Consider the following 26586-nt stretch of genomic DNA (forward strand, 5'->3'; position numbering starts at 1 on the left):
CTGGTGTGTGTTGCTTGTTGCCATACGAGCACACCATTGCATAGATGCTGTGCTCCCCGGGGGCTGCGCTGCTGGTGCACGCGGGTTTTAAGGTACATCAGTATAACTTTTTAATTGTTATTATTCCCTGTAGTTTGCTCTTAAATGTTTTCTAAAACACTAAAAAGTAATAGTCCTCAAGATGTGGGAGCATTCCACGGGATTCATGGGACTCTTGGAACACCAGTGCACACTTAGTCTCCCAGAAATGCATCTTCTTCTCCCCCTGTCCCCTGAAAGGATCGTGCTTATTCTGAAATGCATTTTAAACATTTTTTATTAGAGCTTCTAGCTTACCATTAAAAAATAAAGCTAAATCTGCCTGGGCTCTTACTTTGGAAAATTTTTTCCTATAGAGGAACATAAACCTGAAGATAACTTGTTTTCCTTTTTCTCCTTATTCAGTACATGGATGTTCAGTCCAGTACAGTGATCTTGGGCAGAAACACAATCATAATTTAAGCAGACAGGGAGGGAAGGGGGAGGGAGAGAAAAAGGGATGAATCAGGGAAGAAACAAAACAAAGAACAGATAAAATCCAAGCACAACCCAACCACTCTCCTCATATCTTCTCACTGCTGGACTTCAACAACACTAGTTCTCTATACTGATGTGTCTTTCCCTCACCTCTATCCTGTCCTGCCCCTGTCTGGTGAATGGGTACAGTTAAGTTCTGTCTCATCGGTTTTAGAGTCCTTGAGTTAAAAAGGCTGCGAAGAAGCAGACTTTTAATTTTTAATTTTATTTAATAATAAAGAGCATTATTTTGTTGTTATAAGCCTTATGGGTCCTTGAGAACTTATAAGTAATCTCTCATTTACCCCCTGGAAACCACTGCTGCTGCCTATGGAAGTTAATTTGTAAAATAAGTAATCTTTTAAGTATGAAACTTCAGAGTTCCCTTAGTTGATGGGACAAGCTCAGCACTTAGGAAAGCACATCACCAGTGTATACCCTTGCTAGAAAACAATCCACTGGAGCTTTGTTATACAACATGCAAACATCCTGAGGAAGTGACAGTAATTTGCAATAAACACTGTGTGTAAACAATTACCTGTGACTTGTTACACTTGTTTGTACAGGCAGCTGGCTAAACAGATCTGGGTGCACTTGTAAACGTCTGTCCGCTGTCATACCTGATACTGGCTAACAATTGCTTATTATTTGATTTCCCTGAAGTACGAAAATGCCAGTGTTTTGAACCTGACAGCTGCCAAGGACTGAGTATGGGTGCTTACATACAGGAGAAGATCTGGAGAAATAAAATGTGATGGTGGCGTTTTTATGGCAAAGGTGAGGACACTTCATGTCTAGTCACCAGACTGAAGCAAGGTTTTTGGGACGGGGTACTTGAGAGCGAAAAAGCCCTTTCACTGGTTGAAGGGTCCTGTGGGGGCAGAGATGAGAGAAAGTGCTTCGGCGGTACAAGGCAGAGGCGGGGTGATCTATTTTCTAGCGGTTTAGCGAAAAAACTGGGATGCTGGTGACACTGCGCTGCTCGAGCGGCCGTGCGAGAGGCGCTGTTCTCCCGCGGGCTCTCTATGGTCGGAAACGTGGACGCTGCGGGGCCGGGGCAGCCGTGGGGGTGTCGGGAGCCACCACAGGGTTGTGAAGCACCACAGCACAGGGGCGCAGCGCCGCCGGTCCCGCTGTGCCCGCGGTGTCGCCGCGCTCCGTCCCCGACCCGCCGGGTCACGGCGGCACGGCCGGACCGGGCCGGGCCGGGCGGGGGCGCGGTTCCCCCCGGGTGACCTGACCCCGGTGCCGCCGGGGCCGCAGCGGCCGCAGGGCGGGCCGGGAGGCGCCGGGGCGGCCGCAGCGCGGGGCCCGCAGGGGCCGGGCCGGCCGTGTGGGTCGGGTCGGGCCGGGCGCGCGGCCCGCGCGGCGCAGTGCGCGCGCCGGGGAGGGCGGGCGGGCGGGGGCAGAGGGAGGGGAGGGAGGGAGGGGCGCGCGCAGGCGCGGGCGCGCGCCGGGCGGGGCCGCGCGGGAGCCGGCGGGGGTTCCGCGCGCGCCCGCGGCCGCCGCCCGCGGGGCCGGTGAAGGGGCGGCGGCGGCGGCGGCGGCGCTGCCGGTGCAGGGTCGGGGCCGCGGCCGCGGGGGTGGCTCTGCGGTGCCGCCGGTAGCGCTGCTGCTGCTCCTCCCGAGCCCGGCGGGAGGCGCACAAAGGGCACCCTTCCTTCCACCCCACCCCAGCGCAGCCCCTCCGCCGAGCGCTCAGGTGGGGCTGGCGGCGGGCGCTCGTGGCGGTGGGGGTGGGGAGGGGAAGGCGCGGTGGAGAAGGGAGGGGGGGAGCAGCGGCCGGCGGGGCCGGGGGGCCCGGCATTGTTGGGCAGCCCGACAACAAAGAGCGGGGCCCGGCCGGGCCGGGCCGGGCCGGGCCGGGGGGGCAGCGCCGTCCCCTCGGCGCCGCCCCGGCCAATCGCGGCGCGCGGGGCTGACAGAGCGAGCGGCGCTGACGCTGCGGCGGCCGGCGCGGCCCCCGCTCCCCGCCCCGCGCCCGCCCGCCTCTCCAGAGCCGTCTGGCTGCAGCAGAGCCTCAGACAGAGGAGGGGAGAGCAGGGGGAAAAAAAAAAAAAAAAATCGCTGAGTGAGTGGAGTGGAGCCTGGGAGGGGCTCCTTAAAGAAACGCTGCCGCCGCTTGGCATTGTGGCCGGCGAGGAACTCGAGGGGGGGAAGCCATCGGAGCTCCTCTCGCTTATCCTCTTCCCACCCCCACCCCACCCCACCCCCAGCCGACCAAAAAAAAAAAAAAAAGGAGAAAAAAAAAAGAAAAAGCCAACCGAAAAAAACCTCCGGGGGGGGGAGTCGTTGGGGGGGGTCCTGAGAACATCTTATAAACCGGATTGCACTGAGAGGAGGAAAAAAAAAAAGCAAAAAAGATACAAAATATACAAGCAAAAGGCAACAATTCCCCGGTCTGCAGCAGTCGCCCACCCTCCCTTCCCTTCTCTCCTGCTGGCCATCTGCCTTGGGTTCTCCTTTGTGTCTGATCTCTTACTACTGAGCCGAGCGCAGGCGGAGGGTGCACCACACACAGGGACTATGCCCAGCTCGCTTTTTGCAGACATGGAGAGGAACGGGAGCGGCGGCGGCGGCGGCGGCGGTGGTGGTGGCGGGGGAGAGACCCTGGATGACCAAAGAGCCCTTCAGATCGCCCTGGATCAGCTCTCCCTGCTGGGGCTGGACAACGACGAGACGGGCTCCATTTACGACAGCGAGCCTCGGAAAAAGAGCGTGAACATGACCGAATGCGTCCCGGTGCCCAGCTCGGAACATGTCGCGGAAATAGTGGGGAGACAAGGTGGGTGCCTTGCATGCGAGGGGGTGTGGGGGCGCGGGTCTCCCCTCCGCGCTGCCGGGCGGGCGTCTCAGATGCGACACTGGCCATTCCCAGGAACGCTGCAGCCGTGCGGTGGTGGCCAGTGCCGGCTTCTCCCAGACAAAGAAAGTGCAGCAGCAGACGTGATGTTTCCGAGGAGCGTTATGCATCACTTTCGAGATGCACTTTCAGCTGCCGGGTTGAGGAAAAAAATCACGAAAATAATAAAAATCGCTCCTTTCCTCCGGCTGCAAAAGTTAAGATTTGCAAGAGGAAACGGGAGGAAAATGGGAGCCTCGGTGCTTCCCCCCCCACCCCCCCCAAGTTAAAAATCGTGGATTATTTTTAAGGAAGAGAAATGGAGTGGAGAAGTGGAACAATGGGATTGGAATAAAGCATCCGCAGTGGGGAATGTGGCTCATTCGGTATAGCCGCTGCTCCTCACCTTTTTAAGAACTGATTTTATTTTTCCAAAAGGAAAGTGCTGAGCAGGAATGTGGACTGGCGGGTGTGTTGATTTGTTAGGTCTGCTTGCATTTTATTTTATTTCTGGCCGTGCAGTGCAGTTTTCCTGCACGCTTTTTTTTTTTTTTAAATTTTAATTTTTATTTATTTCTTTTTGTATTGCCGTCTCCGTGAACTGCACGTTGGTAGTTTTGGGGCAGTTTGCATGGCAGATGTGTCGGTGGCCACTTGCGATGCCTTTGGGCGTGTGCCAGGGCTGTGGGCTGACATTACTGTACACCGTGACCGGGGCTCCCGGACGAGATGCCAGCGATCACCTGGGGTTGGGGGCAATGTGTTTCGGGTGGGTGTGTTTTTTTCCACCTCCCTAGCTGCACCCAAACAATGGGTTGTAACCGGTTCTCCCCCACCACCTCCCCTTCCTCCCCCTCCCCTTCGCCCTCCATCTCCCGCATCTCGTTCCCAGGTTGTAAAATCAAGGCTCTGCGGGCAAAGACCAACACCTACATCAAGACCCCGGTTCGCGGGGAGGAGCCGCTCTTTGTTGTGACGGGCAGAAAGGAAGATGTGGCCATGGCCCGCAGGGAGATCATCTCTGCGGCCGAGCACTTCTCCATGATCCGAGCCTCGCGGAACAAGAACACAGCCCTGAACGGCACCGTTCCCGGCCCCCGAACCTGCCCGGCCAAACCACCATCCAGGTGCGGGTGCCTTATCGCGTGGTGGGCTTGGTCGTGGGGCCCAAGGGGGCCACCATCAAGCGCATCCAGCAGCAGACGCACACGTACATCGTGACCCCGAGCCGGGACAAGGAGCCGGTCTTTGAGGTGACAGGCATGCCCGAGAACGTGGACCGGGCCCGGGAGGAGATCGAGGCGCACATCGCCATGCGCACCGGCGGCATCATCGAGCTCACGGACGAGAACGACTTCCACGCCAACGGCACGGACGTGGGCTTTGAGCTGAATGGCACGGGCAGCCTCTGGAGCAAGCCCACACCGCCCAGCATCACGCCCACCCCGGGCCGCAAGCCGTTCTGCAACTACCGCAACGACAGCTCCAGCTCGCTGGGAAGCGCCTCCACCGACTCCTACTTTGGGGGCGGCACCGGGGGGGGCGGCAGCGCCCGCCTGGCCGACTACAGCCCCCCGAGCCCGGCGCTGAGCTTCTCCCACAACGGCAACAACAACAACAACAGCGCCAACGGCTACGTGTACGGCGGGGGCGGCGGCGACGTCCTCTCCTCCCCGGACTGCTGCTCCGAGCTGCCCTTCGACTCGCCGCCCGGCTTCGACCTGGCGCCCGCCCCGCCGCCCGGGGCCGCCCTCCTGTGGCCGCAGTTCGAGCGCGGCCCTGCCGCGCCGCCCTCGCCCGCGCCCTCGCCCGCCGCCGCCGCCGCCTTCCCGGGCGCCGCGCCCGCCAATGCCAACCTGGCGCTGCTGGTGAGCGGCCCCCGGCGCGGCGCCGCCCCGCCCCCGGCGCGGCTCTCCCCGCCCCTGCACGGCAGCGCGGCCGGCTCCGAGCACCCGCTGGCGCGCCGGGTGCGCAGCGACCCCGGCGGGCGGCTCCTGGCCGCCTCCTACCCCCTGTACGCCAACGGGCTGGGCGCCCACCTGCCCGGGCTGCCCTCCGACTCCTCTGCCTCGTCCTCCTCCTCCTCCAGCTCCTCGTCCAGCTCCTCCTGCTCCTCCTCCGGCGTGCGGCGGAAGGGCAGCCGCGACTGCTCGGTGTGCTTCGAGAGCGAGGTGATCGCGGCGCTGGTGCCCTGCGGCCACAACCTCTTCTGCATGGAGTGCGCCAACCGCATCTGCGAGAAGACGGAGCCGCAGTGCCCCGTGTGCCACAGCGCCGTCACCCAGGCCATCCGCATCTTCTCCTGAGCGCCGGGGGCAGCGGCGGCCGGGCCGGGCAGGGCAGGGGCGGGGGCCGGCAGGGCCAGGTCCGCGCCCGCCGGGAGTGCGGGTGCGGCCGAGGGAGGGCTTAGGGGGTGGTGTGACAGCGGGTGCATGCTATAAATAATAACGGGCGACTCCATTCTAGTGCTAGGCTAGTTTTTACACTGTACTTTAATACGAAGCTTCCAAAACTCCCCCCTTTTTTTATAAACAAACAAAACAAAAACCAGAAAAAAAAATTGAAAGTAGAAGATGCTTATGATGATGGCAATGGTGTGTGGACTGTTAGTAAAACGTGCTGGTAGTTCTAGGATGCTTATTACAAAATAATTAAATCTATGGGTGGATACTTTTCTGAATGTTCTTGAAAGGGCAAGAAGTTCCTGTGAAAAACCATGATACTGCAGCTTTATCAGACTTTAAAAAAGAAAAAAAAAACCAACAAAACTGTAACATATCTCTTATATATATTAAAAACGTTTAAAGGTTTTAAAGATAAATTGCATTAATACAGATTGAAGTATTTTATTCTTTTTTGACTTGAAAAATTATATTTCATATTGCAAAGATGTTTACAAGTATTTTAATTTAAGTTCAGTGAACTTTTTGTAGCTGGGTTAAATCTTTTTTATTTTAGTATGGCCTTATGGCAAAGAACACTGTATTATTTTAATATCACACAATTGTGAACGGAATTACAAACCATAAAATGTGTAATGCTTTGAACAGTATTCTGTTGGGATGGAGATTTTATAGGTTCAGAAAAAAATCTTTTAAATCTGCTTCACCCAGCATATTTTCTATTCAGTGATATAAAGCATATTTTATTCTATATTATTACAAAAATGGAAATGTATAAACATATGTCAAAAGGAACTGTTGAAGCTTTCTAACATTTGTATAAATAGAATTCAGTGGAAATTACAAAAATTCTGTTGCACCACTATAGTTTTAGTATTTCTATTTTAATACATTTGTTTACCACTTGTTTATGTATATGTAGGTGACGTTACTTGAGCTTAAATGTACTTTACTGAGCAAAGTTTAAAAACAAAGTATATTTTATTTTATGATAAAGGGCCTTTAACCTCATGGTCAAATACTAATATTATATTTGCTGAGACAAGATTTGAAATTGTATCAAGAGTTTTATTTTTCTGACATTTAAAGTTCTACATAATAAAAGTAAAACTTAAGTAATGGTGCTACTTCATGTTTTTTTAAGTATTTCTATATAAATAAAATAAAATATTACAGAAAAAAGGTACTCTTTGTGGTGATTTGATTTCATGTACTGAGAGTTTCTTCTGGAATTTTTGTTTCCTGCTTGTAGCAGTGAAACATTGGGAGTTTAAACTGTCATGCCAATGTTGCTGGAACTCTAGCTTGTGCTGGCTTCCAGAATAATCCTGCCAGCGATCATACCTTTTAACATGTTTTTAAGGAAGAAAAAAATTGTTGGGTTTTTTTTTAATATGTGTCATATTGCTGGAGTTTTCCACATCAAAAAGTACTATTTATTCAGAATTTTCAGTCATGAAAAATCCTTGGATTTGTGTGAATTATTACTTTTAGCAGATAAAGCATAGGTAAGAAACAGAGCTGACAGCTGGCTTAGCTTTGGGAGCTGGAAGCAGAGAGTGGGGGAGGCTCCTTTGCTGCCATGTGCTGATGCTGGGCTGCATCCTGCGGGTCCTGGCTCCGCCATGCCCAGGGGCCTCAGGACCGCATCCCAAACTTGGTGTTTCTGCGATGGAACAAGGGCTGCAGCAGCCTCTCTTGAGTTCCTCACGGTGCTTTTTGGTATTTGGCAGTTGTGGTTGTGGTAATTGGTGTTGACAAGCTTATTTGAATAAAAAATTTATAGCCGTATAAAGTTGGTTTGCTTTTGATGGTGCCCGCAGTGGTGTTGGGGTGGAGGAAGCGCAGCCGCTCTGCCGGACGAGCCCAAGGACCCACCAGGCAAACCCCGCAGGACTTGTGCTGCTGAGTGTAGTCAATGTGTTTGAATGAGCTGGCTCTTGGCTGAAGCGTGTTAGAGCAGATTGCAGAGGGTGCTGCACATCACTTTAAAGTGTTTCTCTTTGAGTTTGCCATTGCCCTTTTCAGTGGGTGAGTGAAAGCAACAAAGCAAGCACGAAGTGTGTAGCGTATTTCATATGTTTTACTTTGTGCTTAGCAGTGTATGGCAGAGCTGCTCTGCTCCAATCTCCTTTATGGACTACAGAGCTGCTGGTTGGGTGGGAAGGGGGAGGAGGGAGGATGCGGCAGGGGATGATGGGATCTCTTTGTTTGATTTGATTTGATTTTTGCTGCTTTCATTGAACTGTGATTGTGGTATCATCTGATTTATAGAGTTCAAATCCCTCGCAGGAGTGTTGCACTTGGCTCAGGAATCTTGTCATTTTGGATGGGGGGAAAAAAATCCCCACCCTAGTGCTGTGGAAAAGCTTCCACAGAGTGGCAGAGAAGGTGTGCTTAAATACGTATGTGGTACAGACACTTAAAAAACCCCTTGGCAAAATTGGTCACTTTAAAGGGATCAGGAAGTTTAAGTCCATGTGTATATTTTTTTAATGATGGGTGTTTAGAAAAATGCACTTAAGATGCGTCAATCAATTTCTCATTTCAGTGTAAACATCCTGTGCTGTTTTCTGGGAAAAGTTGTGAAAATGGCTATAAATAAAAAGCTGAATTTGATTATCACTTGGCTTGATTTTCAAGCTTAGTGAAACTGAAAGGTGAATAAGATGAACAAAAAGTGAAAACTAAATTCTTCTCCTTTTTTTTCCCTCCCGTAATGTACAGTCCTGCATGTCTCCATGGTGTTTGCAGCAGTGCTGTGGATGACTGTGAGCAGCCAATGTGCCTCTGGAGAGCAGCCCCTGTGCAGCAGCTCGGCAAACACCCCAACCTGGGCCGCTGAGTCTGTCAGTAAATGCAACTGGCCTCCTTGTGCACAGTTGTCTTGCAGGACTTGTTTTCTTTACCAAACTGAAACAAAGGCTGAAACAAAGGCTGGTCCTTGGCTCTGGCTGCCTTTTCAGCCCCCCTATGCTGTTTCACCCCCTTTGCATGCTCCACGTGTGTGTCGTCACGAGATGGGAAGATGGGCTGTAGCACCTTAAAAACTGACTGTACTTGTTCCTCTTTGTGAATTATTTTGTCTGCACAGGGAGCAGTCTGGATTACTCTTGCTTTGGCATCCTATGATGCAGTGAGTGCCTTTTGCCCTGCCTTCCAAGCTTGAGTGCCCTGTGGTGGTGGCAGAGCCAGTGGGCTCAGCACCACTCACCCACCCGAGGCACCTCAACTGCCTGGAGTCCCCAGCTGCCAACAGGGCAAGTGCATTCCCCTTTCTCTCTTGGAGGACATTTCAGGTTGTACTGGCAGTTGTGGTGTCCATTGCATTTGGTCACATTGCTTGCTGGGTTGCAGTGATGTACCCTGAACCCAGATCTGCTCCCAGTGGTGAGGCGTAAATCTCCCATCCTTGGCTGGCAGAGATGAGTGCATGGGAGCAGGGACAGCATGGGGAAGAACGTGCAGCCTGCCCATGTGTGCTGCCCCCCAGATTTATGCCATAGGTCAGTCTCTGGGACTGCAGAGGCCATAAATCAGTGCAGAATTTGTCCCAGGGTCGGGGGCCATATGGTGAGTGGGAGCAGGAGAGGGAGAGGGATGCCCACGCCAAAGGAGAATAAAAGCCTATGTTTGGGGCCGGAATATTTCAAAGCCTGAGAAAGGGGCAAAGTTCAGTTTCTAATTGAGTGCTTTGAAATATATAGATGTATATGGTCAATGTTTATCTACCAGAACAAAGCTCACTTTGTTTTTCAAATGTTTGTGTGTTGGTGCTGAGAACTGTTCCTGGGGGTCTCCAGCACGAGAGGCTCCTCTGGGGCTGCCGGGGGGTGTGGGTGCCCCCGGCGCGTGTCAGCAGCCTGGCCCTGCCATCCCAAACGCCTGCTTGGAGGCATTGGTGAGTATTTGTGGGGTTTCCTGTCTTTGCTAAAGTACTTGTATGGCTCCCAGTGCGTGTACACATCATTATCTCAAACCAGGGTACATTTACATTTGTAAGAATTATTATAGACAAAGTCCTGAGCTTAATTATTCCTCTGTCCGTATCTTGTACTCCATGGAATTTGCATAACAATCAGACATCAAAGTCAGAACCCTTTACTGGAAGAAAGGTCTTTCAGCTATATTATTTTAGTAAAATAAATAATTATGATCAATTTAATCTAAATTTACTCTTTAGGTTTTTTTTCCTGCAAATCCATTGAAATGAGAGTTAAAAGCAAACTTTAAATTTAGTAGTAAGAATCTAGTACAATAAGGTATTTAAATTAAATTGCTTTTTGTTTGATATTTCTCGCTCCTTTCTGCCAACCCCCTCACCCATCTTTTTTTCTCCATTCTCCTTGTCTTGCCATTTTGGAAGCTGAAGTGATGCTTTGCTGTCACTGAAGTGAATGTGGATTCTGCTGCTGAAAGAGCACACTGGTGAGTGTTGCATTTAATTGATCTAGAAATAGCAAAAAGGAATTATTCACCCTGGCTCTGCTTATTTGTGTTTCCTGTAACTCGAGTTGTCTCTCAAGTAGAGATGATTTAATTAGAGAACAAAGACTTTTAAATCTAAAGTAGTTAAGGGATGCTTCAGTCTGTATAATCATTTGCATTTCTGGTTTACCTGTTTATGATAGTCTACCTGGCAAATGCCAAAGGGCCCGAGTTTGCAGGTGAATATGTGCTCTATCCAACGGTGAGTGATGGGGAAAGACACTCATAACTACTGTGTTCTCTTGCTTTGTACTCAGAAAACTATATAGATATATATATAGGTGTGATCAGATACCCAGTATGCACTTGTATATGCAATTGACTGCACAATTTTCCTCCAGAAAAATCAAAAATTAGAAAGCCTTTCTTTTTTCAGTGCATTAATGTTAACAGAAACTTGCTGTAATACTAGAAAAACTTGTATTACTTAATATTAAGGATTTTAATGAAGCTTTCACAGTTGGATATGTAAAATAATTACATTTCATCTAATTTCTAACCTTGATTAAAAAGTAAAAAGCTTATTGTCTTAATTTTAGTGAATTAGATTGTATCACAATGTGCTTATATAGTGATGAAGCAGTATCAAAAATATTTAATCATTTGATATCTGGATTATTCTGTAATGTTATCTATACATGTATAGCATGTGCAACTCTGACTGTGCCCCAGGTATATACATGCATAAATGTACAATACTGTGAGCATACTGCAGCCCTGATCTTTTAAGATTTCTGCAGCCTTTGTAAATAGCATCTATCATGTGATGTTGAATTTTTGGCCTTAAGGAATATCAGCTGGGGCTGTGGCTACAGAAACCACCAGTATTTGCCCTGGGCTGCATTTTTCTGAGTTTGGGGCTCCATGAAACCAATAGCAGAAGCTCTCCTTGATCAGGATTTAGCTCTCCCCATAAATCAAACTCTGCCAAGTAAGGTTTGTTTTGCATATAGAAACTTATCCAAGGCACACAGATAGTATTTCTTCCTAATGTGGGTTTGCTGATTCTTTTTGGCAGGGAATTTTTTTGCCATATCTTTTGTAACAACTTATAGATCTCCATCAGCAAGACGATTATTGGGTAAGAAAATCAGTCAGTTAAATACTTTCATAGTAAATGCATCTTATGCCTTTGCCACAACAAATGTGATTGATTAGCTGTCTCGAGAAATTTATAGCCTTTGATAAGATTGCACCAAGGGAAGTGCTTTGTTAGTTTTAAATGGAGAACAAAAAGAGATTTTTGATGTTCCTCATTACTAGTTTTCCATTTGTGATGGAGATAAAATACAGTAAAGTGTTTTTTCCTCTTGTGGATGAGGGCTCTTCTGCCTTTCATACCTGGTAGAATTGTGTGGCCCACTTTGTATTAGTATGAATGGCAGTTGCCTTGTAAATGTGATGGCCATGAATGGGTGAATAGTCTGTCGTCTCCTATTTTGTCCTTTGTCTTTATGTTTTATTCACTTTTACCCTCTACAAAAGAGCTTTAATTTAGACCTGAGACAGCAGTGGCGATGCTCCAGTTCATTATAGATCTAGTGGCAGTTTTATTTCATTTTGATGTTCTTTATATTTTGATGGGTGTACTAAACAGTAGAGGCCATTTTAATCAAAAGAAAATTTCAACGAGAGCATGACCTATAAATAGTGGCTTTGTAAGAGACACAAAAGTTTCTGTTACACATTTGGAAATTATTTCCATGATTTAACTGCGAAGGGCAAGTAAATCACCCCTTTTTAAGAATTAGAAAAAGGAGTGTTTTTCAGGATCTTTAGTTCTGTTACTGAGTCATTGTATCATCTCAGCTAATTAATTTCACCTTTTATATGCTTCAGGATTTCCATCTGTGAATGAACTAGTGACACCTACTTTCAGCCAGTATTGTGAAGATTAATTAATTGACATTATTGAAGTATCCTGAGGTGGAAGTCCTAACGTAAGTACAAAATCTGATTACTGATACTTTCTAATTAATCAATTCACAATAGCCACCATGTGGAATCATATTGGTCTAGAGCAAACAAACACTGGATTGTATTTGAAATCTGTGGGTGGTTTTTTTCAGATTTCTGATTTTACATGTTATTTGAATCATCTTATTCAGCAAGTGTAAGAGTGTCCCTTCCTCCCATGGCTCTTACAGGGAATGTGGGCTTGACTTAGAAGAAATACTTGATTCTGCTGTTACACCTATTGTCCTGGTAGGCTTTGTTGCAGATACAGAAAGGCAACTTCAGGCAATTTTCTTGCCTCCTCTGGTGTAACATTACTGACACTTTAAAGATGATGTCCCTTTCAAATGGAGATTAAAATATTAGTGTTATGAAGGAGCAAACAGCACAGATCCAGTAATCCCTTTGCATTGGCCGGATGTTACTGAACATGAAGAAGGAGTGGAGGAGCAATGTCTTACCTCATGAGGCATCAGAAGGGAATTGATGTTGTGAAACTGTTCATAATTTATAGGGATAATAAGATCCATTCTTACTCCTCGTGGCTGGGATGCTGTTTGCACAATGATATGCCTACAACTGTGCAAATCTTAGGCCACATGTTTAAAAAAAGCAGGAATAGCTGGAAACAGTGGAATTTGTCTGAGCCTTGCTCTAATTAAGTAGTATGAAACACGTACCTAACTTTTCATAGTTTTGAGTACATAGTTGACAAAAAAGGTGAATGTAGTTGCTGTCTGTATTGTTTTCCAGAGACCAGTCACATTACTAAATGACTTGATGCTCTTTTTGTTGAAAATAGAAGTCACAAGATATTTTCTGGAATTATTTGCAACTGTTGCACAAGTGCAGACAGGGAGGTTTAAAGTTTCACAAGCATTCATATTTCTTTCTCCTTATGTCACTTCTTTAAAAAAAAAAGTCGATCACGTGCAATTATGAAACTGCTTTGTGTCTGACACAGTTGAAGATGTTTTCAGGCCACAAAAATGTAACTTTCTATGAGCAATTTAAATTAAAACCCCACTCCAGCAGAACATGTCCTCAATCTTCGGAGTCACATGGTTCTTGGAAAGCTCTTTCTTGGCTGTGCGGGAGGTCACTCTTTTAAGGAGAGAGTCTGTGCACAAACGTGCAGTGCTGCTAATGAGAGGAATTTCACACTTTTCCCCCTGACACAAGCTCTGCGTTCGTCCTGCTGGCTGCTGCCTCTGAAGCCTTTGGTATTAGATGTTATAATGAGTGCTGGGCTTTTACCAAGCCAGTGCAGCAACATGCTGTAGCTTTAGCTGCAGAGGTGGCTTCCAGAAGGTAGGGTCACCCACTCCGCAAAAATAAAGAGTACTTAAAAGTGGGGTCTCCTGTTTGTCTCTGAGAACATCTCTGCTCTATGGCTGCCCTTCCTTTCCCCAATGGCAATTTTCAAGCCAAACATCCCTTTCATCATCTCGCTGGCTTACCAGCAAAGTTGTCTGTCGATAATAGCAGGCTTTACTTCTTCCCCAGCTAACTGGTAGTCAGGCAGCCGAAGAATGGCCTATCCAAAATTAGGATATGCTCAATGCACCATCCGCTGGTGTTGTTCCCATCAGCCTAATTACATGACTTTTGGGTCAGACAATGTCTCATTGTGTGGCCCTTGGCAGCTACGGGACGCCTAATGCTGCATGAATGTCTAATGTGGAGTTTGATGGCTATGACCGAGGCTGCAGTTCCACACTGGAATTGAAAACATCCATGTAGTTTCCATAGAAAACCAGGTCAATGGTGCTTCCATAAACCATTGGCCCCAGGGAAAGCTGTTGGTTGCCTGTTACCTATACAAATCCATGCAGGGTGAGCAGTTTATGGTGCATTTCTCTTTCAGGTAAATGACAATTAATGAGTCAGATTGATTTAGTCTTTACTGACTTGTTTCAGAATCCTAATTTATGGCAAGCACCATCCCTCATCCATTTATCTCTATCTTTTCTTCTATTTTGTGCATTTAAGAACACTTGTGAGGTGTCTTATGAACGCTGCAAGCATAATGAATATGGCTTTGTATCGGTAGGTTAAAAAAAATCATTTTATGCTGCCTTTGACTGCAAAAATTTTGGGTAGAACTACCCTATCTTTACAATGCTTCCTGTAAAAATCTGCCTTTTTTACAGGCAAAAGAGAGGTATGAACGTAAAAGGCAATTCATTGTAGATGAAGGCTGTAATATGCTTGTTCATTTCAAAGGAGGATGTATAACTAATTACATTTTAATTGAATCTCTAACGTCAACAGCTGTTTTTAAGGGATCTTTTTAAGCTACATTTATTTTTAGTATTGTTTAAGATCATCTTTCTTTGCACGCATCTCCCTTCATGCATTATTGCCCTTTAAAAAGTTTTTCCTCTTTTAAAGTATCAACAAAAGCTAGCATATATTAAAGACTAAGCTGGTAAAATTTGGTTTTAAGATGCTGGGTATGACTTTTCTATGTAGAGAGGAAAAAAATATGACACCACCAAAATGCCCTTTGTTCTCTTTTTCTCCCAGAAGTAAAAGGTTCCAGTTCCAGACCAAACTGCCAAGGCCAGTTCTCAGCTGCCGGTGGTTTGTGTTGGCTGGCTGTTATCAGTTCCTCTTCAAGGCAGCTGCTAATTACAGTAACAGCACAACTATCTCTTCAGACTGAGTGAGCCACACTGATTTAGTCTTTCCCCCACTAAATTAACAACAGCATCAGTGAATATCCTTTAACTGAGAGAAGAAAAAAAAAATCTAAAACTGGTTTTCACATGAAAAAACATATCCACATTTGGGGTTTTGTATATCAGCGCTTGGTTCTGCTGATTTTCCTGGAACTTGTGTGAGCCCATAAAGCTTCAGGTGTCATTGTGGTTTCTTTGTGTTCTTGGTTTTCCATTTCCAGCCTGGATAACCCAGAAGCACAGGTGAAGGAAAAAGACTTTGCTCAGCCTTTAGAAGCTTGGAAACTCCTCCATGGGAACCACCACTTCCTGCTGTCTCCCAGTGCTGCAGGACTTTGGGGTGAGCTCTGTGTCAGCACTAGATCAGAGCCACACCGGTGAGCTCAGTCCTTGGCCTGGCAAGTTCCAGCTCTATTGCTGACTGTCTCTGCTCCAAGGGGACACAGCTGTCCCTGCTCCATTCCACTGCCACCAGAGCAGCTGCACTGTGCCTGTGGAGGAAGGAGCTGAGTGCTCACTGCCCAGCAGCTCCCCACAGTCCAGCTCAGTCCCCCAGCACCCTGTAAGCATGGCTGTGGTGCTGCTGTGCCTGTCTCATCCGTGGTAAAATCCTTTAGGGGCATCTCCCAGCCCTGTGAAGGAGTTGAAGCCACCCTCTGCTCTGATCAGAGGGATTGGTTCATGTCACGGTGTGTTTGCAGGAAGCCCGTGTCTTGCTGATCACAAGCTGCTCTTTCCCTACACTTGCTGGGATTCCTGCAGCTATAGGATTAACCCAGAGAGAAGGTACCCTCTGTGATCTCCTCTGACCCCCCATCACCTCTCCTCTTGCTGAACTGGAGGTTTTTTGCACAATTCAGAGTCTTGAGCACTCCAGAAATGGAGGGAATTGCTTGAGAGGTGATTGCTGTGTTGCTGTGAAGGAATATGTAGCTGATATTGGTTTTGTATTTTCTATATAATTCTGTAATTATTCTGTAATTCTGTAAATTCTGCTCTAATTTTCTGTAAACATCAAAGCTCATCAAAGCTCAAATCATGAGAGCCCTGTGTTGGTTTTGGAAGGTAGTTCCGTTAGAGATTGGAATAGCAGTGTAGTTTTTAAAATTGCATAAACAATAAATAAGAATTCATTATCTCTTGCAGAAAACTAGCCAGTAGGTTCAGAAAGACTTGACATCTGAGGCTAAGGTAATAATGGATGTAGTGGCAGTAAAATAATGGCAAATCAGAAAAACGGGTGAATCTTCTAGTTAACACCTGCAAATGCACAGTGATTATGTTTTCACTGGGAAATGGAGCTTTGTGAGACCAGTGATTTGCAAGAGCAGAGTTGACTCCTTGTATTTTAGTGTTAAATTTTTCTTCTCTCCTTATAAGTGGACTGAATCTAATTTTGATTATATCAGGCAAGTGTAAATCACAGTTAACACTGGTGACATTGCTATAATTGCAAAGTATCTGGAGTCAGTGTATTTGAGAGAAAATCAGACCTGTTTGGTCAGATTCCTCAGAGGGGAAGTCTCTGAACGCAGAGCAAATTCACATGAGTGATAGAAACTATCCCTATTCCAACACTGCTGTAAATGAAAGCTGAATCTGACTAGTTTAGTGCCATGGTTTGAATAGGATTTTTGATGGAGCGTGCAACGGCTCTTACAGCAAAAATGTCTTTTATTTCAATAGTGCAAAGCAGTCAGAAACATTGAAATTTGTGGTGTTCCTTCAGTGTGGTGAAGGACACTGATGTCCACTTCTGATGGATGGGTCAGCCATTCCTGGAGCAGCTCAAACCATTTTAATGAACTGATGGGGTAACTGAGACTAAAAATAATCCTTGGGGAGCTTGATTTAGCTATTAAACAGGGAATTGGTCTTGGCTTGCTGTATTAGGGTGCTGCGAAGATAAGCTGACTGCCATTAAAACATGCTTAAAATTCTGGATTGGGAGAGCACAATAGAAATGTGAAGCATCTTGTTATGTTAGATACTGTCAAATTAGCACCGTGGTTTATCTCTAGCATTCATCAATAATTTCTCTGTACTGGGGCAGAGAAACAGATTCAGTAAGAAACATGCCACATCTGGGCTGGCAGAGGCTGCAGTGAAGCAGCACTTTGATTTGTTAGGCTCTCGGAACTTTGCTTAATGTGTTACTACTTCTTCGTATTAGGGCTGATCGAATCACATAAAACTGAATTCCAGGAGCTGAATAGCTACATGGCATTGTATTAGGAGACATACCCATCATTCTGGGATTGCTTTCCTGGTGTCAACAACACGTGGTGCATGCCAACAGCCACTCTGTATCAGGGATGCTCTTCTGTGTCTGGGAAACTGCAGAACAGTTTGTGCAAGATAAGCATGTCTTGAATATTGGGTAATTGAAAAGTTGTGTAACTTGACTGGTGTAATTTTCAATAATATTTACCAGTGGATTCCATATATTGACTTTTAGACCTACTGTCGTGTTGGATTGCCATTCTATCAGGTAATAATTGCAATTTTGTGTGTGTGTTTTCACAGGTAACACTTGTCTAGCGGAGGGGCATGCAGAAAACTCCTGCATGGCATTTTATCCAACCCCTCTCCTACCTTTCACCTCACCGGTCACGGTCATGTACAGACAAGCTGCAGCAGATGAATTGTGCAGAGAGATGGTGAGGATTTGCCCTGATGCATTGAAACACTCAGAGTATGTGAAGTCATCCCCAAGCTACCTGAGCCAGCACATGCCTTCTTTCTGACTTCAGTGGATTAGGATTTTTCTGCCATGTACGTTTGCTGACTGGACAGCAAGGAAATGTTTTGTTGCCTATCTGCTCACACACGTGAGGCTTCACAGAGCAGGTGTGTTCTGTGTGGCTGATAACTTGGGAATATGTGTTGTCTCCATCAGAAACATGTTTTTCCTGCTGTTAGGGCTATTCAGGTTATCTGTGTATAATACCATGAGCTGGAAGAGAAAGGGAATTTGTGCCCTTTGAAGAAACTCCTCCAGATTCTCTTCTGTCTCTCTTCAGTGTGATACACAAATATTTATGTTCTTTATTATCTCTTTTCCCCAGCCCTTGCTCCAATCTTTCAGGCAGTTAAGAGTCTGGCTTTGGGCTTGGTGAGGGATGCAGGTTTTCATTTCAACATGTTACTGGATTTTTTGGTTCTGGAGCAGAAACCAGCCTGTCTCCTTGCATTAGACCCTGTCAGGTCTCTCCTGCACTGATGCACTTATTAAAAGCTTAGTTATTTATTCATTTCCTCTTCACTATCTTTAGGTATACGCCTGGACTTAGGAATGATCAGTCATGTTTTTTTCATCTTGCCTTGCTCTTTTTGTTCTCCTATATCAGTATGGGAAACCATGGTGTTAGTACTGGACTCACCCCTGGAAACCAATGTTTCCAACTCATTTATCTGTACAAATTATCTTTCTGGATTATCTTTTCTGCTTTTCTGATTAAAACTGGCTAACACTGAAGACTCCATGGCCTTCCTTTTTACTTACTGACTCACAAAAATATGTCAGAACTTTTCCATTTGCAGGCCTGACAAGCAGCTACCTGACTGTGTGGAACACTTGCAGGCACAAGGTGAGAAGTGAAGGTTGGAGAAGAGAACTGGATGGAATAAAACTTTTGAGTCCAGATGTTCCAGTCACACAGGGAGATGTGTTTTGTTTCTGAGAAATGAGCATTTTCAGTTGCTGGGATAATCTGCTGGTAGCTATCTAGACAGGTGTTGCTAAACCTCCTAAATTCAAATAGTTCAATTTTGAAGGAAAACTTACTGGTACAAACCAGTCTGGAGACACTCTTCTGCATGCAAATGGGAAAGGGGGGGGCTTATTTAGGAGCACAAATGTGACAGTCAGAGCAAAATGGGGGAAAGTGAAGATATATTGGAAAGAAACACAGAGGGAAGAGCCAACTGTCAGGTAAAGAGCCTTTTTTGGAGAATTCACAGTGTTATGGCTGCATTGAGGACCACTAGCACTGCCCTCTAAAAGCTACTTGGTTATTGGAAATGAAGGGGAAATTCCCTGTCAGATCAATTACTGCTTTAGATGGCACTTTCCATGTTGTAAATTTAATTTGCTTTCTTTTTTTTTTTAGCATAAAATTTGATTAAACTCCAGGTAATTCCTTAGAATTTGAAGAGAACAACGCAACACAGCGCTGGGGCATGGCAAAGGTATGTTTTTACAGGTGTGATCATTAATGAGGGGCTGTTCATGATGCAGGTTATCACCTGGTGATATAAATATGATCTGAATCAAGACGCACGGCGCAATCACACTTCTGTCAAATTAGCCAGACGAATGATGCAAAGTTGATGCAGCTTTATGTTTTCAGATTAGCTTTATGCCTGCTGTGGGAGGACAGCTGACAGTGAGCCAGGCAAGGTTAGCAGCTGATCTGGTGTAAAGTCTTCCAGTGCAGAGTCACCTCATAAAAAATGTTAAAAGAAGTTTGCAAAGTGAGTTTGATTGACTGAATGCTTTCTAGTCCAGTGGTCACAACATTGTGTAATGCCATAAAAGCAGATTTAGCTTCTCTTTAGGTCACCAGCACAGCTCCCTGAGGTTCAGTTTTCCTAGACCTAATCAGCGGCCATGGGCAACCCCAGTCTGAGCTCAGCATGTCGAGGGGCAGCCTGGCAGGTGCTGTGTGGGATGAGGACTGGTTGTGGCTGTGTGTGGAGAGTCCCAGACTGCACTTGTACCTGAATTGTGGAGAAGCAATTCGTTTGGGGTTGATGTTTTTTCTAGGTAAGAGTATGCAAGTCATAATTCTGAAAAGATACCTGTTTCCAGTACAAGCTAGAGAAGAATGAGCTCCCCTGAAATGGCAGGTTAATATCTCTATTTTTGTTAAAGATAGTTGTATTCCTTGGAGCCAGCTGTTAAAATCTCTGCTGATTTCCTAATGGGCATTAAAGGCTTCCTCCACCCAGCTCTGTCTCCCCTCCGGGCCTCCTTCCTGAATCCTCTGGCTCCAAAAGAAGCCCGGAGCTGAGGGAATGGATATCCCATGTGTGATCACTGAGCCCAGCATGTTACTCTTCATTCTCTCAAAAATGAAAAGTCATTAAAAGTAAAGATGATGGATGAGTGGTGTTTAATCAAGAACTGTCTTTAAGTGGGTTCAATTGTGAAGTAGCAAAGGGTTAGAGAGGCTAATTTCCTTATAATAAATGGGCCCACTTAAATTTGGTCATCAGAAAAGGGTAATCCATGTTTTGTGGAATAAGGAAACATCACTGCTAAAGAACCAGAGCACTGATTTCCAGTTGTTTTCCCCAATTTTAATATTTATATCAGGAGGGGTAGGTCTCCTTTCTGCATGAAAGACAATTTGGATAAAATAGAGAAGTTAGAAATTGTGGTGCAGTATTGTAACCCCCCTGAGTGTGGCCCTGATGCCACACTCTGTGGTTTCTCTGTGGTTACTCCCCTCAGTGCTCTGTCAGTCAGGATCTGTGATCACCCACTCCTTCACAACGGGCTGGTGGAGCCCATGGGGAAAGGGGCTGCTCTGGAATTGCACCTGAGGTACTTTCTGTGTTGTTCATGCTTATTACTGATAGGAGTAACTGAAGAGGCTTCACAATCTTCTGTTGCTGCAGTTTTGGTCAAATGGTTCCATAACGCGATTGTTTTAAAAGATATTTAACCCAAGGTTTGGGGCATTCCCCCCAAAACAAACAAACAAACAAACAAAAAGGCAGTGGCTGCAAGAGAAATTTCTCCTTACAGTTTCTCCTAGAAAGGCTCAGCCAGATGTATGTTTGTCACATGGCTGATCTTGTTCAAATCTATAGAGAAAAGGGAAATTGTGGCCAAAGAGGCTTCTGCTTGGAGGTATCAGTCTTTTGGTTAGCTGAGGGCTGGGGAGAACTCCTGGTGACTGCCCTTTCTTTCATCTTCTCCCTGCCACAAAAAACAACTGCAGGGCAAGGCATTGGTAGAGGAGATCTCAGTCATGTGTTTTCTCAGTACAGGATGGTATTGAGTTCCAAATTGTCTTTTTCACCCAGAACAATATAGTGACCACTGGTGACAATAACTGAGCTGTATAGAAGCCAGCTTCTTCCACCTGTCTGCTGAGGAATATCTTGCTCCAGTGGAGCTGTTTTGCCTGTCCTGGGAGCCTACATGACATCAGTGAAGTTTTCAGCCATACTGGATGAAAATAATTCTGTAAGAACAAGTTAGGCTCATCTATTAATCTAGAGATGAGCTTTTGAACTGATGTTTAAACTTCATTTTCTGCCCTCTTTGAAGTGGACGGAAGTCACCCAAGTAAGAGATTGGAATTGATTCAGTTGTGTTTTCATTTTCTTTCTGATAAATGTAACTTTCCCTTTCCCTGTCTGGAGAATGCATGCCCCTCCTCCCACTGGAGTGGATCAGCACTGGCATCTGTGCAAACTTTCTTTCTCGGGTTTCCCTACTGGGAGTTTTCCACCCTTGCTGCCCACACTGGCTCTCTAGAAAGCACCTTTCCTTCAAAATCCCTCAATTAACTGTGAATGGTGCCAGGAAAGAGCCTGACCCCATTATACTTTTTCTGTGCCAAACCTGGTTGCTGGCAGAGGAACTCTCCAGATGGTTCAGCTTTTGCCATTTTTCCTGTTCTTCCCAGATAAGCTGACTGACCCGGGAGTCCACTTGGCCGTGGAACAATTTAAGCTGTACGTAGTCACATGAGAAAAATAAAAGTGGAAAGCCAGTAAAAGTGTGGTTTCTGGGCCAGGCATTAACTGGGCTGTGGCAGAGCTGCTTTCTGGTCCCAGATCTGCTACAACCATCATCTGTAATTTTAGTAAGGTCCCTTAAAGCCTCTGTGTCTGCCTTTCTGGTTTGGTCAAATGGAGGGAGCAGTGCTCCTTCCCGGGTCTGATGGCTGTGCTTTCTGCCATCCATCCTTTGGGGCAGGGCTTCTCTTTGTTTAGGGGTTACCCAGCATGACAGTGAGCTGGTCTTGCTTGAGGTCTGTGCAATCTCCAGTAATAGTAACACAGACAATCAGTTAACTGACTCAGAAACAAGTATTCAAACAATATGCCTGTGAGCTTTCTCTCTTCACTGGATTTTATTATGATGTGTTCTTTGTTTGATTTACTTTATACCTCTAGGAATATTTATTTAGCTTATTTATGATGTTATGGTTTTCTTAGAAAACCAGGACATGGTTCTGAGTGGTCAGATGGATAATTCCTTTCTCCTTGTTGCTTCTCATGTAATAATCATATCCTTTACAAATACCTACTTCAGGCACTGAATGTATTAAAATTCTTGCATAGTTTTTCCTCTCTCAGATATGATGAAATACCTACCCCTGGCTGGCTGGATTTGGACCCTCTGCTCGGGCTGTGACAGCCACATTACTCTACACTCAATGCCACTGTGACTGCCAGACTTCCAGCATGAGTAAGAGAACCTGGTTAACAGCAATAGTATGCGCTTTATTTTTCCTTTTCAGAGGTTATATCTGGTGACTGTGTGACTGGAACAGTGAGACTAACCTCAGCTTTGCAGTAACAAAGCAGCTATGAGCTTTCTGGGTAAAGTATATTTTGACTGACATACAAGTAGCTGTAGCTTTGCTGCACAATGGAGAAAATGACTTCATTTAACAGCTTTCTGTGCCAAGAAAGAAATAAAACAGTTCTGAGAATGTTGAAGATTTTTTTCCTGTTTTAATTTTAAACCTAAAAGAAAAAGCTGTTGCCATATAAGTCCAAGTCAATGGAATATATAAATCTTTAAAAAGGTTTCATAAAGTAATAATGACTTTAGTATATGTACCAAATGAGATTAAAGAGCTACATTTGGTTCTAATACAGAGTTTCACATTCAAAAGGACCATCAGTTTCCTGTTTAAAATCTACTTATATTGAACCGAATGGAGTTCAAACATAATGCCATTGTATTTCAGACATTTATCTTAATTTAAAACAGCTGAAAAACATTAATAACAGGGCAAGGAGATGTGGAGGTATAGGCATTTCTCCCTTCCTCCTCTGCTTTTTAAAATCATGAACTCAGATTCATGCCCCTCTCCTTGCACGGTTCTGCCAGACTGCAAAGGACAAGGAGCACAGTGGAACTGTAGCACTAACAGTCCTTTGGGAGGGGCGAAGAACTTGACTGAAACTTGTTTCACCAAGTGTCCATTTCTGAACAGGGGGGTTAAACAACGATTTATTGAGGCAGTTCTTACCTCGAGCATCTTCAGGAAGCATTTGCAGTACAAGCACGCCAAGCTGAAACTCGCCAGCCTGAAATGTCCCACCTTAGGGCTTTGATCCCAGTTTCCTCCTTTTCATTGAAAATTCTCCCTCTGCCGTCACTGTCTTTAAGCACCTAGCATCACAAATCATACCACAGTGCATTTTACATGTCCTTTGTGTGAATTTCACCTTCTCAGTTCTAGTTCCACAGAGGATTGCTAATTCTGCGCCAGTCGAGCTGTTCAGAATTGTTCCAACTTCTTGAAGGTCTGAATTATTGTCAATAAAAATCAAAGCTGATTTCTGTTTTCCTATTTAGAGTGTTGTCTCCCAGGAGGAGACAGTGAGTGAATAAAATGAATGATAAGGGCAGGAGAGGTCAGTTTTAGCATACATACTTGAAACGTGCTAATGGGGACTGGGTCAGTCTTGTGCCAGGTTCTGTACACACACACAGAGGAGCCCACTCTTGCCTCTGAAGGTCTGTAATGTAAGTAAGCTTTACAATAGCTTTCCTGTGAGTTTTCACAGTAGAATAAATTACCTCAAAACCCCTTCAGAATTATAAAGGAATCTTCTAGTTTGATGTTCCACTTATGTGGGAACACCTTTTCCCCAAAGACGCCCGATATCCCACCAATCAACATATCTGTCTAATGGAATAATGTGAGAATGTAGCTTTTATTATCAGGCTCTTCCCAGGGAGCCTGGGGTACTTTGTAGTGCTATATTCTTTGCAGTTCTCAGAATCATGTGCATTAAAGGTTGCTTAACAGCTGGTGAGTCACACAGTTTGTTCTTTGAGCTCGAATGCTCCATTAGGACACATCCACTAGAGGTATTTTAACCTTTGAAAAAATCAATACAAGTGGCTTAAGCATTCTAGGTTTTAAGAAAAAAACACACATTCCAAAATCAACAAAAAAAGAAGATTCTAAATAACAACAAACTGCCTGCATGATGTTAATATATTCAACTCTGTTCTGGTGCGTGTGTCTTGGGGGTGTAGCATTTGCTAGAGAGCAGCACAGTTCTTTAAAAAGTCACTGTCCTTGGGCACCAGACAAAGCTGAGTCTGGAGAGAGTAAAATGTTTTCTGAGTTAAAAAAATCTCTAGTTAATTTTCTCAACATTGCGTGGGGGGACAGACATAGCACTTGGAAGAGTACTCCCTAATTTCACTGGGGAGTTGGTCCTTTCCTTAAACCATGAACTGTATTTACTGCAGATAATTGCAAATATGGCTTATGTGAACCAATCCACAGTGCTTGACTAAGTAGTCAGAATGAGAGAGGAGTTCTGTGGGCAGTATGTATTTCCCTCTAGTTTAAATGTACCTGATGTTAAATGAGTTGAACTAGTCCTGCTTTAGCCAAACTTCTTGAGGAAATGAAGTATATGCTCCGGCTTTGCTGGTCAGTGCCAGGACTTCTCCTCTGTGATATAACTTGGTGGAGAAACCCTGATTTGAATCAAATTTGACTGTGAGATGAAGGGCTGAAGGATATTACAGTCCTCCAGATTTCATAAGAAGAAGCAGTCCAGCAGAGGGAAAACAAATCAGTGCTCCCTTTAGGGAAAATACTGCAGAGTGCGGTCAGTTGCATTATTAGACACCCGAGAATCCAACCCTCTGCCACGCACACACGTGGCATAGCTGAAGAAAACCAGATTTCCAAAGTGCAGCCTGTGGAATGATTCCTTTGCATAAAAAGGCTAAGTGGTTTGATTTTTCTCTTATGCTATAACCTCGGGGATTTTATTTCTCATTATGTCTCCTCAGGATAAATAACCTGGCTGTGTAATCACCAGCCCCATGTCGTAACTCTTGGGTTGCCTCTGCTTTGGGCTTTTCAGCATCAATTTTATCCTCAGTACAAGGTGGAGAGGTCTCGCAGTGCCTTCCACCCTCCGAGCCAGATGGGTTGGGATGCGACCACAGCTTTTCTCCTTGTGTGTGGCTGAGGGACACATTGGTGGCAGGCCTGGCTGGGAGCAGCTTTGGGTCACCACCCCATGCTGTGGGCGGCATCTAAGCCAGCAGGGAAACCCTGGCCAGACCAAGGTGGGTTCCAGATCCTGCCACAGCCTCTGGATGGTGAGCAGAGGCAGTGACAGCCCAGTCTGAGGCAGTGACAAGCTGACCCTTTTTAGGACATGGTTCCAAAGCTGCCAGTCAGGCTCAGTGTCCCAGGTCTTAGGTGGGGCATGGGGTGTCTGTCTCTCTGCTCAGGGTGGGGCCTGAATCTGGTGGAAGATGAGACATTTGGCTGTGCTGGAGGATGGGCTGTGCCGACCTCCCCACGATGGTGTGTACGACTGTGACACACTGCTGAAATCAGAGAGGATTGCTGTGAGGCAGAGCACAGGGGCAGAAACACTGCTCTGAATGAGGAGAATTTTCTGGTACTTAATGCCATGAGAATGTCAGAAGAGTTAATGGCAGATGTGGTTGTGAAAATGTTCTGTATTTTTAGACAACCTTTAATTAAGACACTCTGTATGTAGCAGCGACCGAATAATATGCTGCCACTTGAAAGCTGTCAGGAGGGAAAAAGTGTACAAAGCTTCTAGATGCAACCCTCTTTATTTTTATCTGAAAGTGAATTAGGAAACCTTTCCAGTAACAATAACTGTCCTTTCACGTGAAATGATTTATTTAATGCACACTGTAAATACTTTGGACATCTATATGGATTTATACTTAACCCCTTTCACTTCACATTGTTTAATCTAGCCTCATATTAAAAAGATTACATCTGAAAGCTGAATGGGTTTTGTGATCCCAGCCTTTTCTTCTGAGACTAATGTTTTATATAATTATTTTGATACAGCAGATTTTTTCCATCCTCTTGTAATCCTTTGCTAGGGGTGAATAGGCCTTTCAGGATTTTCATTTGGATTAAATGAAGAGAAAACAAATGTATAGGGTACAATTTAATTTCAAACTTGAAGATGCCTTTATTAATAGATTATTTATTTGCCTTCAGGGTTAGAAAGATGCTAAGATGATAGAACATTCTCCAAGAGAGCACTAATTCTTACTTTGATATCACAGAGAGATAAAATTTATCATATAAGCTTCAGCTTAGATGGAAAGCAGCGAGGTTTCAGTAAATCAAGATACAAGAAATCTGAAAGAATTTTATAAGCATAATTTTGACATTCCTAGAATTTTGATACCTATCACTGTTAGAACAAACCCACTGTAATTAGCAATTAAATTATTAGTTAGCCAAGATATTGTGCCCACGTACAGAATTCAATTGGTTAATGTATGTAAACTGTTCCAGGCCTCCCTCACAAGCTGTGTTTGGGGTAAGCTGAGCAGTGTGCAGAGGATGACCAATACCCTCCCAGGCTGGGAGTGGAAGACAGTCTTAAAAATTGCAACGCCATTCAGTTTTCTGTGTGCAGGTGGATA

General features: G+C 45.4%; 1 protein-coding gene and 1 long non-coding RNA gene across 2 annotated transcripts; both read left to right on the forward strand.

The window, feature by feature from the left end:
- The first annotated feature begins 2814 nt into the window (after nt 1-2814).
- Nucleotides 2815-7594, forward strand: MEX3B (mex-3 RNA binding family member B). The gene is given in 3 exon segments (XM_050309927.1): nt 2815-3340; nt 4290-4487; nt 4490-7594. Coding segments are annotated over 3 exon segments (1671 nt in total). The 5' UTR covers nt 2815-3081; the 3' UTR covers nt 5704-7594.
- Nucleotides 7595-10027: 2433 nt separating this feature from the next.
- Nucleotides 10028-18517, forward strand: LOC126637044 (uncharacterized). The gene is made up of 4 exons (XR_007628174.1): nt 10028-10227; nt 11306-11368; nt 12127-12227; nt 17454-18517. It is a non-coding gene; the product is annotated as an uncharacterized LOC126637044 (long non-coding RNA).
- Nucleotides 18518-26586: the final 8069 nt, after the last annotated feature.

Source organism: Myiozetetes cayanensis, unplaced genomic scaffold (genome assembly GCF_022539395.1).
Source record: "Myiozetetes cayanensis isolate MyiCay16 unplaced genomic scaffold, myiCay2020 scf14, whole genome shotgun sequence".
In the NCBI taxonomy this organism is placed as follows: Eukaryota; Metazoa; Chordata; class Aves; order Passeriformes; family Tyrannidae; genus Myiozetetes; species Myiozetetes cayanensis.